The sequence below is a fragment of the Dendrobates tinctorius genome, unplaced genomic scaffold (genome assembly GCF_039654945.1).
Source record: "Dendrobates tinctorius isolate UK_male_01 unplaced genomic scaffold, ASM3965494v1 ptg000165l, whole genome shotgun sequence".
Lineage (NCBI taxonomy): Eukaryota > Metazoa > Chordata > Amphibia > Anura > Dendrobatidae > Dendrobates > Dendrobates tinctorius.
Genome location: NW_027361832.1, coordinates 18,651,738 through 18,665,738, shown reverse-complemented (window position 1 = coordinate 18,665,738; position 14,001 = coordinate 18,651,738). Strand labels below are relative to the sequence as shown.

Here is a 14,001-nt window from a genome sequence, read left to right as displayed (position 1 = left end):
AGATGAGCATACAAAAATGTTTAGCTTGGCCCCTCAATCTACCCTGAATGATGGTATTCATATATGTGACAGTATTATTGGGTATGAAAGGTCAATCTGTGGCTTTCCATCTCCAAATCAATCCCTTAGAGAAATGCTTATAAATAAATAATGGAAAAGCTCATCTGTAATATTTCTGATGCACACGCAAGCTGAAAGGCTCCATTGAGATATCTATTTTAATAATGGGCTTTTTTGGGGTTCAGTTCTGTGTTGATTTCTATAATGTAGAGAGAACCTTCTGCATCATGCACTTTCTTCCATTCTAAAAACTTTCTCTAAAGAGACCCCAAAGGAGCGACGCCATAATAATCAGCGGAGACCCTGCTCCCGTTTGCATCAGTTTCTCAATTTTAGTTTTTTTTCATTCTGTTTCTCTTCCTTTAAAACATTGCAGACAAATGGAATGCGGAATATCAAAACAGAAATGTAAACGCTGCCTTAGTAACAAATATCCGGTTCCATTTGGAGGCGTATAGCCATAGTCACTTGAGTAGACCGTGACATACTGTCTATCAATACGCTCGTCCTTTTATACAGTCAGATAAGCTGCCTTTACAGCCGCTGAATCCTATCTTAGCAAATTGGTCCTAATTTACTAACATTTACATTTTGTGATTATAAGTATTAGTATGATTGTTTTAATTTTAATGCTTTGTAGTTTGCCATCTACTTTTTAAAAAAATTTTTTTTAAGTTAGAGATTCTACTTCATCAGCATTCTGCCACCACAATAGGTGTTGGGACTTCCCTTCTCTGTTTGGTCCACTGATTTGCCTTGAACAGAAAGTACACCTGTTATGCCTGTATGCAGTCTGAGAAAAGAAGTTCCAGCACCTATAGTGGTAACTTAAAAAAAAAAAAAAAAAAAAAAAATTAGCAAACTTCAGAGCATTAAAATTAAAACAATGAAGAGCAAAGAGACAAAGAGTGGCACCAGCTTCCTGTAATCTGTCTAAGGGTACGTGCACACGTTGCGGATTGTGCTGCGGAATTTTCCGCACGGATTTGGCAAAATCTGCAGGTCAAAAGATCTGCGGCTTATCTTGCGGTTTGACACCTGGACAATGGAGCAGGTGTAAAACCACTGCGGATTCTGCACAAAGAATTGACATGTTACCGAATTGAAACCGCAGCAAATCCACGTGGAAAAATCTGCAGCTTCTGCACTGCGGTTTTTGTTTTCCATAGGAAATAAAGGTACTGTACAACGCAGCAGAATCTGCTGCGGATCTGCAGCGTGTGCACATGCCCTTAGTCTTTTCTGCTGGAGACTGATTATACCCGACAACAGGCAGTGAACAGCAAACTGGAGAGGAGGAAGCACCAGTTGGTCTGTGCTGTATGTTCTTGCTCATTCCTGATTTCTGCAGGGTATTTTTTTTCCTAAAGTTCAGACCTCCTTCTGGCTTCCATGAATCCCGGTCCGAGTATGGGGCACGATGCATAGACTGGCAGTTGAGTCCCCTGATCTGAGCTTGATAGCCTATAGGAGACTATTGAGTTTGGGTTGGGAGATCCGCAGGCCATCCGTACGTCACAGACCTCTGAATCCAGCTTCAGGTTAAACATTGATGATTCTCGGGCCCATCTGTTAAAGGATAATGCCTCATCGTGTGCTTTGTGTGTCAGTATAAATGCTATGCTCAGGCACGATGATATTACTTCTGTACTTTGAGATTGTCGCACATGACTGACTTTGCACTGGGAGCCATTGTGCGAGCTCAGGACTCATCATAGTGTAACCATCCTCACATGTTTCTTTCATGTTTTGCAGGCCTGACCTGTAACCTGACATGGCCACAGACTCGCCAGGGCCGGCTAATAGAACTAGTCATGATGGTTTACAGCTGCACGTGACAGGTAAGATCTATTGACTTTTCCAGGTCACATACTCAGATGGAGCATTTACTGGCTCCGTCATCTGCTGAGCTAATAGGGCCCTTGTCTCCAACTGGAGGAGCTCCTGAAGTGCGGGAGGCCATTCGTGGGTAATAGGTAATTGATTGCCATCCCGTGTCTCAAGGAAAAGTTTTCTGTCCTTGGAATATCATGTGTTTTAATTTTCAAATGATAAATGTGGATGCAGATGACTAAGATCTTGCAGCAAAAATAATAACTTGCTGACATTTCATTCTTAAAATATCAGGATATTTTGACCCCTTTTCTGAGACGAGTTGTACTGTTACAGCCTGAGTTAGTTGCGGGTGTGTGGAGCCGGCTTGGCTCCGTACATACCAGGTGCCATCTGTGTTATACAGCTGGCATCTGCAGATGGCAGCAGCAACCAGCGCTTGCTTAAGTCACTGCTGTTTAACCACTTGAATGCCACCATCAAGCAGCATTCCTGCCTCTGCTTGGGCAGTCCTGCCTGTCCCTGCTAGATCATGATGTGCTGATAGATTGCCATGACTGCCATGTTGGTACTCCTCTGAAGCCCAGCTATAGCCTTGGCTTCATGGAAGACCATTGTTTTCACTATATAGTGCATTAGTGTATTGGATGAAATTTATATTTGGTGTATAGAACAAATTCCTTACAGATACGTAAAGGGGGAAAAAAATAGAAAGATTGAATCTTTTTCCTACTTTTAAAAATTCAGGCCCCCGTTCATCAAGACCAGTGTGAACAAGTCGATGGGGGCACATGCTGGAGTCAGACGAGCCTGAATCCTTAAGAGACGCACGCAATCGGGCTCATCTTAAAAGTGGCGTTTGTCTTTGTACGTCTGGCCACAAATCTTACCCCAGTTAGACACTTGAGGCATACGGCAGGCCGCAGCTCGTCATGAATTAGACAAGTAGGCATTGCCATGGCCCGTTCTTGCCTCACCCATTTTTATGAAGTTGGCATGAAAATGGCAAAAGTTGCAAAATATTTTGTGCAACTTCGCATTGCCCAATGAATTTGTGACTTTTCAAGGCGTATTCCACAAGAATTCTGGTAATGCTTTAATTTTGGGCCAAAGACTTACTATTATATATTTTTTTTTTTTTTTAATTTTTCATTTGGTGTTTCTGCTCCTGCAATAGACATCTGTGTAAAAATAAAAAAAAATATTTGAAACACCATATTTTTGGTCATGGAATCTACCTTAAAAAAAATGCAATTAAAATCAATGAAAACGTTGTAGGTACCCAAAAAAGTACCAGCAAAACTATCAGATTGTAAGACTACAAAACAAACGCTCCACCAATAAATGGTGACACAAACTAATTTATAAATTTCTATTTTTTTTTTTGGAACTCCTAACATAAAAAAAAGAACAAGTTTGGCATCGGCGTAGTTGTAGTGACCTGGAGAATCGGGTTGCCAGGTGATTCATACCAGACAATGAACACCTAAAAAGCAAATGGTGGAAGAAATGTGAGTGCAGAAACAAGTGTTTGCCACCATGGGAAGCCGTCTGCTGCTCTGCTGGCTCTCTGTGATGAGCTCTGTCCATTCTCTGCCAGGCCATTGATTGATTGACAGCCTTCTGTGTACACTCTGCATAGGCAAAAAGCTGCATATTAGTGGTGGGGGATGCAGATTGCCAGAGCTTGTGGAAATCAATGACTAGATAGCAGAAACTTGTGACTGAGAAATCTAGCAGAGCTTTGAGTAGTTTATCAAAACTACAGCAAGAAGCACAGTAAGTGACCCAGAACTGGAAACAGTGTCTCAGCCCCTACATTATGCAGCTCTCAGGAACACTCAAAGGAGGAGACAGAAGCTTTTCACTGTCATCATCTGTTCTCCAGCTGCGCTGAGATCAGAGCGTACATTTGGAGTACAGATGATGACCGTGATGGGTCAGCACCTGTCTTCTCCTCTAAACACATTTACTTTCCAAATAAATGGCATCCATGTAAAGCATGGCCGAGCTGGGCCCACCAGAGCAGCTGCCGAGCTGCCCTTCACCTGGCCATTAGTAAATGTAAAACCAGTCTTAGTCATTGATTAAGGAACTTTAGGATTGGTGTAAGTTTCAGTGACTCCTATTCTATAGAGCAGGTAACCTTCAGATTAATCATTAAATGTTACATGAGTGCATCTAGAAAATAGTCTTAAGGGCGCAGTCAGACATCTGTGCAAATCAGTCCGAGATTGGACCACAATGCACGGACTGGCTGCGGGAGTCCCAACCTGAGCGTGACCGCTTAATAGAAATGTATGGAGCTGTCCCACTCGGGTCGGGATACCCGCAGCCATTCCATGCATTAGTGGTCCGTGCTACAACTGATTGATACGGACGTCTGAGTAAGCCCTTATAGTGAACTGTGTGTGAACCAAGGCAATCAAGACCATAGTCACGACCTGATTGGTTACTGCAGTTGGCTAATTTTTTCTAAATTGACAAAATGTTTTTCATATAAAAGCCCATGCCCCTTAGGAGATAATTGACAGCTACATACCCCTATTTCTTCCATGCACATGTATGCTTAGTTCTGTTGAGCGTCCGTAAGGTTCATGCAAGGAGAACCGAGTAAGCCACTGTCAGATACGTTTGGCGGCAGCCTATCTCCTGATATTGAAAGAAAGGATCAAGTTTGTTGAAAATCAACATGCCCAATCCTTCCTGTGTTGGCAGAGAGAAGGAAGACCTCCCTTACTCATCAGACCGGTGGCCTACTTTAATAAGGAGGGGGGTTAGTCATGGGAATCTTACGCTAAAGAGTTTGTTCAGAAACTTTTTTCAGTCCATCTCTTGAAGCCTCAGCCACTTCCTACACAAACAGCTCCGTCCTCATTGCTCAAAGGCAGGAAGCCTTTGTTGAGGTTGCATTATTAGTGGTTATGATCAGAAAAATTTCCAGACTTGCATAATAGCATTTGCCGAAAAAAATGAAGAGATCCAGAAAAATTATGTTAAAATGACATATTTATTATTTGCACATAAAAATTAGAAAAAATGCCCAGTAGGAGGCGCATATTTGCCCTAAGAGTAATAGTAATAAGGCATGTGTAGGTAATAAAAGTCAGATATGCAAAACAATTGAAGAGCCATAGTTAACTCCATAAATCCTCACAAAATGAAAAAGTAAAAAAAGACAATGTATATTAATACGGTACAGCGGCAACATGACAACTAAGTCTAAGTCCCTATACCAATTAAAAGTGAACAACCAAGATTAAATAATGAGGTACAACGGCAACATGACAACTAAGTGTAAGTCCTTATACCAATATAAGTGAGCAACCAATTACCCAGTGAGCCAAATGAGGATAAATAAGCCATAAATGACATTACCTAAACGCTGTAAGCACAAGTAGCGGTGGGCGCTGCAGCCTCCTTCATCCCAACGCGCGTTTCGCAACAAGCCCCCGGAAGAAGCTTGTTGCGAAACGCGCGTTGGGGTGGAGGAGGCTGCAGCGCCCACCGCTACTTGGGCTTACAGCATTTAGGTAATGTAATTTATGGCTTATTTATCCTCATTTGGCTCACTGGGTAATTGGTGGTTCACTTATATTGGTATAAGGACTTACACTTAGTTGTCATGTTGCCGTTGTACCTCATTATTTAATCTTGATTGTTCACTTTTTATTGGTATAGGGACTTAGACTTAGTTGTCATGTTGCCGCTGTACCGTATTAATATACATTGGCTTTTTTACTTTTTCATTTTGTGAGGATTTATGGAGTTAACTATGGCTCTTCAATTGTTTTTCATATCTGACTTTTATTATCTACATTCTTTATTATTACTGTTAGGGAAAATGTGCTCCTCCTACTGGGCATTTTTCTAATTTTTATGTGCAATTAATAAATGTCATTTTAATATAATTTTTCTGGATCTCTTCATTTTTTTCCGGCAAATGCTATTATTTAAGTCCGGAAATTTTTCTGATCATATGTATCTTGGAAGTGCCAGATCCTAATTATTTATTGGACAATTCTAGTGTAATTATCATTAGTGGTTAGAAAAAAACAAACCTAATTTCCATTTTTTTTTTTTTTCTATTTTTACTTACGAGCACAGCATGTTTTGCTGTAAAGGTAAAAACAGCACCTGTAATAGACTAACTTGCCCTCGTCTGGGATCGCACAAGTACAGCAGTTTGTCAAAGCCTGAAGTGGACCCAGCTGGAATTAAAAGTAGAAGACGTCCTTCCCTTAGATTTCCAATTCATACGAAATTCATTCCTGGATTTGCTTTTGAAAAAAGCCCAAAAAAAAAACACAGGACAGGGTTAAAAGCTTGTACCTGGTGAGCTATGTGTAGTGCCAGGCCCTTGTCGGTCAGCTGGGGAAGCTGAGCAGTCTGTGTGTTGGCGCTGGGAGGTGGCCACTTCTCTTTGGTTGTGGAGCTGCAGAGAAGTGAGTGTTGATTTGTAAATTGTTTCAATGATCCATACGCACATCAGTCCTAATGATTGATCCGTGTGACTCAGGGCAGGTCCTATTCTCGGCTGTTTTGCCATTACATCTATGGGGATCCAAGTAAAACAGATGAATCTGGGAAGACAGACTTTGTTCTCCATCCACGATTCATCTGTTTTTAACTGATACATTGTTAAAGGGATTCTCCACCATCCCTTTCTCAATTCCTGTGCTCGCCCTTCTAAAATAGCAGCCTATACTCGCCTCCGATTCAGCAACGTCTGCACCGGATCTCCTGGGACACACAGGGCATTGGCTCCAGAGCTCACGTGGCCTAGTAATCAGTGGCCGCTTCGCTCTCCTTTCCTTCAGACAAAACTGACCCCCATAGTAGTGAGAGCTGCTGCTCACGTCATTTACTTCTGACGGTCACGTGTGTCCCAGGAGAGCCGGTGCCAATGCACTGGAAGGAAGTACAGGCTGTTTGTTTTATATTCTGAGTAGTGGACAACCCCTTTAAGAGTCAATGGATAAAAGAAAGTTCAGTGGGGGGTGGGGGGGGTGGAAGGATGCAACTAGAATGACACCTGAGAAATCAAATAGGTCAGTTTATCTCAGAAGGGAACACTAACACAGGTATGTAAAAGTAACGTAAAAAGAGACTGACATATCAATCGGACTGAGATCAGAAAGCAGTGCACGGACTGGCCGGCGGCTCTCCCGACCCGAATGTGATATCTGCATAGAAATACATGAAGCTGTCACGCTCCAATCTGGAGCGCCACCAGCCGGTCAGTGCACTGCTTTCCGATCTCTGTCCGATTTATAGGGCCATCTGACTGCGCCGTTAGTCACAGTGTGAGCATAATTGTTCCACTCCAGATCCAGCCGACCGGAAATCTAAAGTGTGAAAGGTCCTGAAGGGTAATGGTGAAGCTTCTGCTGATATTGACTGATCTAATAGAGCGCTGTTATTCCGGATCTCGTGGCACATATCAGCACAGTGACCCCAGCTTGACAACAATCCATGGTATTTCTCATTGACCTGGCACAAAGTTTAAGGTTGCGTTGTTCTCTTCCATCTTGGTGTTCCGTCATACGTTGTGGTGCGTTGTCACTGGACTCGTCTGCAGATAACCCTTTCGCTCAGACTTTGGAAGAACAATTCTTCTTTTCATAAGATTTGATTTCTACAAGGGCAAAAAAAGGGAAACTTTGTGCGGACCGTTCCTCTGTAGCCTCCTGTGGATTGATGTGCGATTCCGCGAGCGCTCAGGAAGTCATACGTCTGTGGCGTCCTTTCCGCAGTACATTTTTGCTGTTCTGCATCCTGCGTCTATGATCGCCCCTTACCCTTTAGCCGCACTGATTCCCAGACAAGATGCGTTTCCTCGTTCTCTATAGAGTAAATGTTTCTGCGAATTTGTCAGAATTTGCTCGACACTTTTCTAGGTTATCTTCCCTTTATAGTGGAAGAAGCCTTGCCACTGTCCTGGATCCAGCTAGGATCTGTGTACGGCACAGTGTAGGCTGTGTTCAGACGCTGCAGATTTTAGTATGCCCACAGAGCCTGCTGCACACTGCAGCCCGGGTTTTCCATCTGTTCAGTAATATGTGGCAGAGCGCACTGTGTTTTATCTGCTCGCTTCATGTCTTCCGGTTACGTTCTGCCGAGCGCAGCAATTCTCCCTCTTATTTCCTGCTGGACTTTTAACGATAAAAGTTGACTTTTTTAATATTTTTTTTTTTTTCCAAAGTAAGGTTGAAGCAAGATAGTGTCGCCCATCCTCCTACCAGGTCATTGCTGGCTGCTTGGAAAAAGGGGGCAGATGTATGTAAAGGGTTATCCTGGCCTTTTTTTTTTTTCCTATGGGGCGAAGCACTTATCGGCAGGTAGTTTTAGACCACCTGCCTGATCTGCCAGCTCAGAGTTGTCACGGACCGCTCTGCCCCGCCGGGGATTCTCCCGCTCCTGTGACGTCCCGTCAGCAGAGCAGCTGCTTCTCTTCTGCGCTGCACTGTGTAAGGGGCGTCTCTGACAATACCACGCTGACTGACAGCCGTGGGTTGAGGAGCCGGCTGACAATCAACATGACATTAGCAGAGATGCCCCATCAATAGAGCGGAAGAGAAGGAACTAATGCCGACCTGACGTCATGGATGGATGAACTGTGTAGGATGGCTGCTGTACGATATGGGGTAAAACGTGGTGTGAACCTGTCCTAATCCTCACACATGACACCCAAAATCCAAACCTGCTGTGAGTATGAATAAAATACCACATTTATGTGCTTTAAAGGGGATTTCTCACCAGGTTTTTGCCACCTAATCAGAGAGCAGAAACCCTGATTCCAGCCATGTGTCACTTACTGTTCTACTTGCTGTAATTTTATTAAAATCTCAGTAGGAGATTATCACTAAAAGACTAGTAAACCTGCTGACATGTAGTCCTCCATATTCATGAGTTGAGTATAACCTCCCCCCCACTGATTTGCAGCTTTCTGCCTATGCACAGTGTGCACAGAAAGCTGCCAATATGTAGTGTGTGTGTGTGGGGCTATACAGAGAGAACTGGTAGATCTGCAGCGAAAACAGTGATTGCATCCAAGTAACAGCAAGCAGGATAGTAAGTGACACATCACTGGAATCAAGGGTCTCTGCACCTACATTATGATTCTGTCAGATGGGTTGGCAAAAATGTGGTGACCAATTACCTTTAATGGAGGAAAGTTGGTGGTTTCTTCCAGGATCTATGCCTAAATCCTGGGTTGTTCCTAAACATGTGGTCGTGGACTTGCGGGGAGTGCAATCCCTACACTTCAGCTTTGGTTTCTCCAGGCGTGTGAGGTTCATTATGAGGTGGAAGAACTCTATGGATCGACACGATAAAATATGACCTCAGCTGATTGTAAAAAGCTCGACTACTGCACTTCATCAGAGCTCCGGGCGTAGCAGCGCTCCTCACTGAGGCCTGGGGGTTTTTTTTAATCTCCATACGGCAGACGCCATTTGTCTAGAAATGTGTAAGAACATCTTTTTACTAGAAACAGCGAGATCCTCAGCGGGCTCTTATCTCAGGCTTGTGATCCCATCTCCACCCCTGTTTGATTTGGCAGTCGCCTTTATCCTGCTACCGGCTGATACACTGAATCGACTTGTTACAACATAACTCGTTCTGCCCTTAGATTTACTTCATTAGTTTTCCTATTAAAAGCTAAGGGAGATACAAGAGTGCGTCTATAGAGCATTAAGAGGCGTGCAAGCTCAGGAAATTAACACTATGGGTCTCCAGTTCATGGCCACCCACTTAGAAGGATTTGGGTTTCACATGTAAAATTGTTCCCATCGTTGAAAAACTGTATATATGACCCTTCAGTGACTGGCATCCTGGTATTGGAAAAGAGAAGGGCGCTGCAGCTTAAAGGGAATCTCGTTATCCGGGCAGTCTGATCTGGGGACGGCATGGCATAAAGGAGAACCTGAGCAGAATGATATATAGGTTTATGGGGAAAAAAATCAGTATAGTTTTAGGAATTGAAATCCTTGATATTTTATGCATACAAGTCAAGTGGGCGGATCTACTAACGATTGACAGTTCTCTGTGTGCACATTCAGGAATGTCTGTAAATCATATTCATAGGATATATAAATCTGTCATAAGCATATGTCCCCGAGTTCGGGCCTGCATCTATCTAAAACGTAAAGTGCTGCGGAATATGTTGGCACTATAGAAATAAAATTATTAGATTAAATTTTAAGGCTTCCCCGATTGCGCGCGCCAGCTATCTCCAGTCATAGCTACTGGAGTTGAATATTTGTTCAGGGGTATTCATAACCCTGTAGAAAATGATGAAGGAAGACAAAGCATGAATCACCACCTCTCTGCTCATAGCTGGGTGGACGACACATCAGGGGAGGAAGCAAAAGTCACTTATGATAAGTGAGTATACAGACAAAACAGCAGGGGCTCATAACTGCTGCTTTCTGAGGGAACACCTTTCCCTGCCTGATTTATCACAGGAGCAATTGTTTCAGCTGCGTCTCCAAATCCTGAGCTCATCATAGATCAAGTCTGTGATGTAAGTATTCCAGTGGCCGCTGAGTTTTTATTTCACTGACTTGATTTATGATGAGCTCAGAAGTCTGGAGACGCAGCAGAAACACTCACTCCTGTAATAAAACCAGAAAACCTGCTACCTCCGGAAGCCGCAGCTGTCTCATCTGTATACTCATCATAAAGTAAACTATGACCTCCGTAATGCCTTAGGCCTGTTTCACACTTCAGGTTTTTGTGTTCAGTTGCAATCCGCCAAAGATGCAGAAAACGGATCTGTTTCGGTTGTGACACAAACGGATGTCACCGGACCGTTTTTTGCACGGATCTGCCGAAGTTGGAAAGGTTAGGAAATTTAAAGGAAAAGAGAGTTTTCGCCACTTCCAGAACGGCGTTTAGGGTTAAAATGCATCGCCGAGAAATTCTCCCGAGCAGGCGCAGTCAGAAAAAGCGATCCGCCAGTGTGAACGTTTCATTATCTGTCTGCTCCGCCCGGGAACCACTACAATTTTAGCGGATCTGTCAAAAAACAGATGACCATCAGTCAAAATCCCCCGCTAATGTAAGTCTATGGGGAAAAAAACGGATCCGCCAAAAAAAGGGGCAGATCCATTTTTTTTTTTTCTAAAAGTCTTGGATTTTGGCTGACGTAAAAAAACTGAAGTGTGAAACAGGCCTTAAGGGCGATAAACTGTGATGGAGTCCTGATCAAGATCACTCTCGTCATGTAATTCCTATAGGAAGGTGTGTAGGACAGCAGAAAGTCTTCTTCCATGGCCTTGCTACTTAGGAATAGCGTAAGACTTCTACTATACCCATGATTTCCATACAAACTCTATTTGGAATGTTTCTGACCACACTGGTGAAGATTCCTACTCGCCAGGTACTAGTGCTCGCCAGGTAATAGTAGGAATTCTGCAAAGATGTTGTGGAAAGTAACTTCTGAAAGAAAGACCAGCTTGTAGGGCACGATCCTGGGTCTTACCACGGGAGCTGATGATTTCTGCTGCGCGCGGACAAATCTGCAGAAACTAGTAGCATTTATGTGTCGGTCTTGATTAAAAGCATAGGTCTTCCACCAGTACAATTAGCAGAATATATTTGGAAGTTACTCCGCATTTGTCAGCTCGACGATTCTTCTCTGAATTGCTTCCAATAGGGGGCGTCCTGGTGACCATCAATGTAATGAAATTCACATATCTTGCCTTTGCCTTGTGAAAAATTACACCGGGTCTTATATTCAGGGGATGGCTTTTTTTTTTTTTTCCTTCATGAACAAACAAATCAGCAATTATTCAAATACAATCACATCTGAAACATCAGCATAACTCTCCATCATGAATTTGTTGACATCCTATTTCCTTTTTCCATGTACAACAACCTTCTCTTTACACAGGCTGACGGAGAACAATGTGGTTAGAACGATCACGAATATATACTGTGTGTGTGTGTGTGTGTATATATATATATATATATATATATATATATATATATATATATATATATATATATATATATATATATTCTCATGTTATCGGCAGCACATCTACTATTTACATTGGGCGATGTGCTAACAAGAAAAATGGCCGTGATTCATTGAAACTGGATTTGTGCAAGCCAGTCATAAAGGACAGGGTCTCGAGTTCATGTAATTCACAAGTGCCGCGCACCTCTGGCAGAAATGTATATACACACTGCACATACAGTACGCTTGTGTACACACACACACACACACACACACTTGCCCAGTTTGCCCCCATTCTCCCTGACGTTGGTCCTGCATACAAGCGCGTCTCCTGTTCTGTTCCCTAGGTTCTTGCAGTTAGGAGATCTTTGGGGACATCATGGTCCCAGGATTATGAAGATGGTCCTCCAGAAGTTTTAACCTCCGAATACAAACACTGGGGGTCCCTAAGAGAGTGGGGACCCTGGGTGATTGCCCAGTTTGACTCTCTCCTCCCCCCCCCCCCCCCCCCCAATGTCAGCTCTGATTGTAGCTATTATTCTTGGCGTTCTCTTTGCTTTAGAACCCGCATGGGTACATTTTTAAGCTAATAAGTTATGGACATCCCCTCTAAGAAGAGACTGATGAATGGATTTATAAACCCTCTGATTTCTGTGGAGCAGCAGCCAGGATAAGAGAGAGATTCCAATGTCGTGGAAGAGAGTACAAATGTAACACATTATAGGGGGTTTCTGTGCAAAAAATGAGTGTGCAATCGCTCTTTGTAATGACAGACTGCCAAATTGTGACATGGTGCAATGTCTATGCAGCCACATGACCGCCCACAAGCACTGCAGATACAGGGGAATCTTGACAGTGTGCAATGTCTATGCAGCCACATGACCGCCCACAAGCACTGCAGATACAGGGGAATCTTGACAGTGTGCAATGTCCATACAGCCACATGACCGCCCACGAGCACTGCAGATACAGGGGAATCGTGACAGTGTTCAATGTCTATGCAGCCACATGACTGCCCACGAGCAATGCAGATACAGGGGAATCGTGACAGTGTGCAATATCCATACAGCCACATGACTTCCCACAAGCACTGCAGATACAGGGGAATCGTGACAGTTTGCACATTACACACAGTCTCAATTCGGCAGTCTGCTGTTACATAGATACTACAGAGTTTTCTATTTTGTAACTTGGATAACCACCTTTAGTGAATTGCCTACAAATGTTTTCTTTTCTTTTAGTGTCTTGTGCCAAACTGAAGCGGAAGAAGAATTGGTTTGGAACAGTGTATACAGAATTAGCTGCTGACGGGGAAACAAAGAAGACTGCAAAAGCGAGCAGTTCCAGCAATCCAAAATGGGAGGAACAGTTAACTGTGTACGTTTTACCTTCTACGGAGCATTGCTGACTTTTCTCTGCAGCTTGGGTTTCTCTCCTCTTTCAAAGGGGTTGTCCGGGCATGGGACTAAAGTCTGTATGTGACTGCAGACTGCTGATTGGGTTATTGCATGTGGCGTGCGCGACACCCTGTCACAACTTCCCGGTGAGAACCGGCGGTCATGGTACAGCATGTCTGCAATTTGCGCGGATACGGTGACATGCCGACTAGAAGCATTCACCTCTCAATAGTAACCACGCACTGCCCGCTCGCACCAGGAGCATCGGGGAATTATTACAGCGAGTGCACCGCGCACACATGATTTGGCAGTGTAAGCCACTGTAACCCAACTAGTGTGACTTGAAAGCACACTGAATATCTCTGGAGTTACGTTCTAGGATATTTAAAGGGGTTTCCCAAAACGTTGATATTGAAGGCCTGTCAATGGTATTAGAACAGTGGGTGACCAAACCCTGCGTCCCCACTGCTCAGCATGCTCCACGGCGTCGGGAAGTAAAGAGTGTATGGAGCCAGAAAAGCACAGTTCTGTACACTGACATGGACGTTCTTAGGTCCTGCCACTCAAATCGCCTTGATATTAATGGCCCATCATTATTACTGCCTGTATAAAAATCCCAGAAGGGTAGCAGTTTTTACATTGGCCACTAGGACACGGACATTTTCACTTTTGTACAGAAGATTTTTCAGCAGACACATTATCATCACAGGCAGGAGTATAATCAAAGGTATCACAGGGTCATAC

General features: G+C 43.5%; 1 protein-coding gene across 2 annotated transcripts in view; it reads left to right on the top strand.

The window, feature by feature from the left end:
• Nucleotides 1–14,001, top strand: part of WWP1 (WW domain containing E3 ubiquitin protein ligase 1) — a 110,185-nt gene that overhangs the window by 43,485 nt on the left and 52,699 nt on the right. For both annotated transcript variants that reach the window (XM_073550547.1, XM_073550546.1), the window contains exons 2-3: nt 1,816–1,901; nt 13,102–13,237. In XM_073550547.1, coding sequence (XP_073406648.1) covers nt 1,835–1,901; nt 13,102–13,237 — 203 coding nt within the window. In that variant the 5' untranslated portion in view covers nt 1,816–1,834. The remainder of the gene's footprint in view (nt 1–1,815; nt 1,902–13,101; nt 13,238–14,001) is intronic.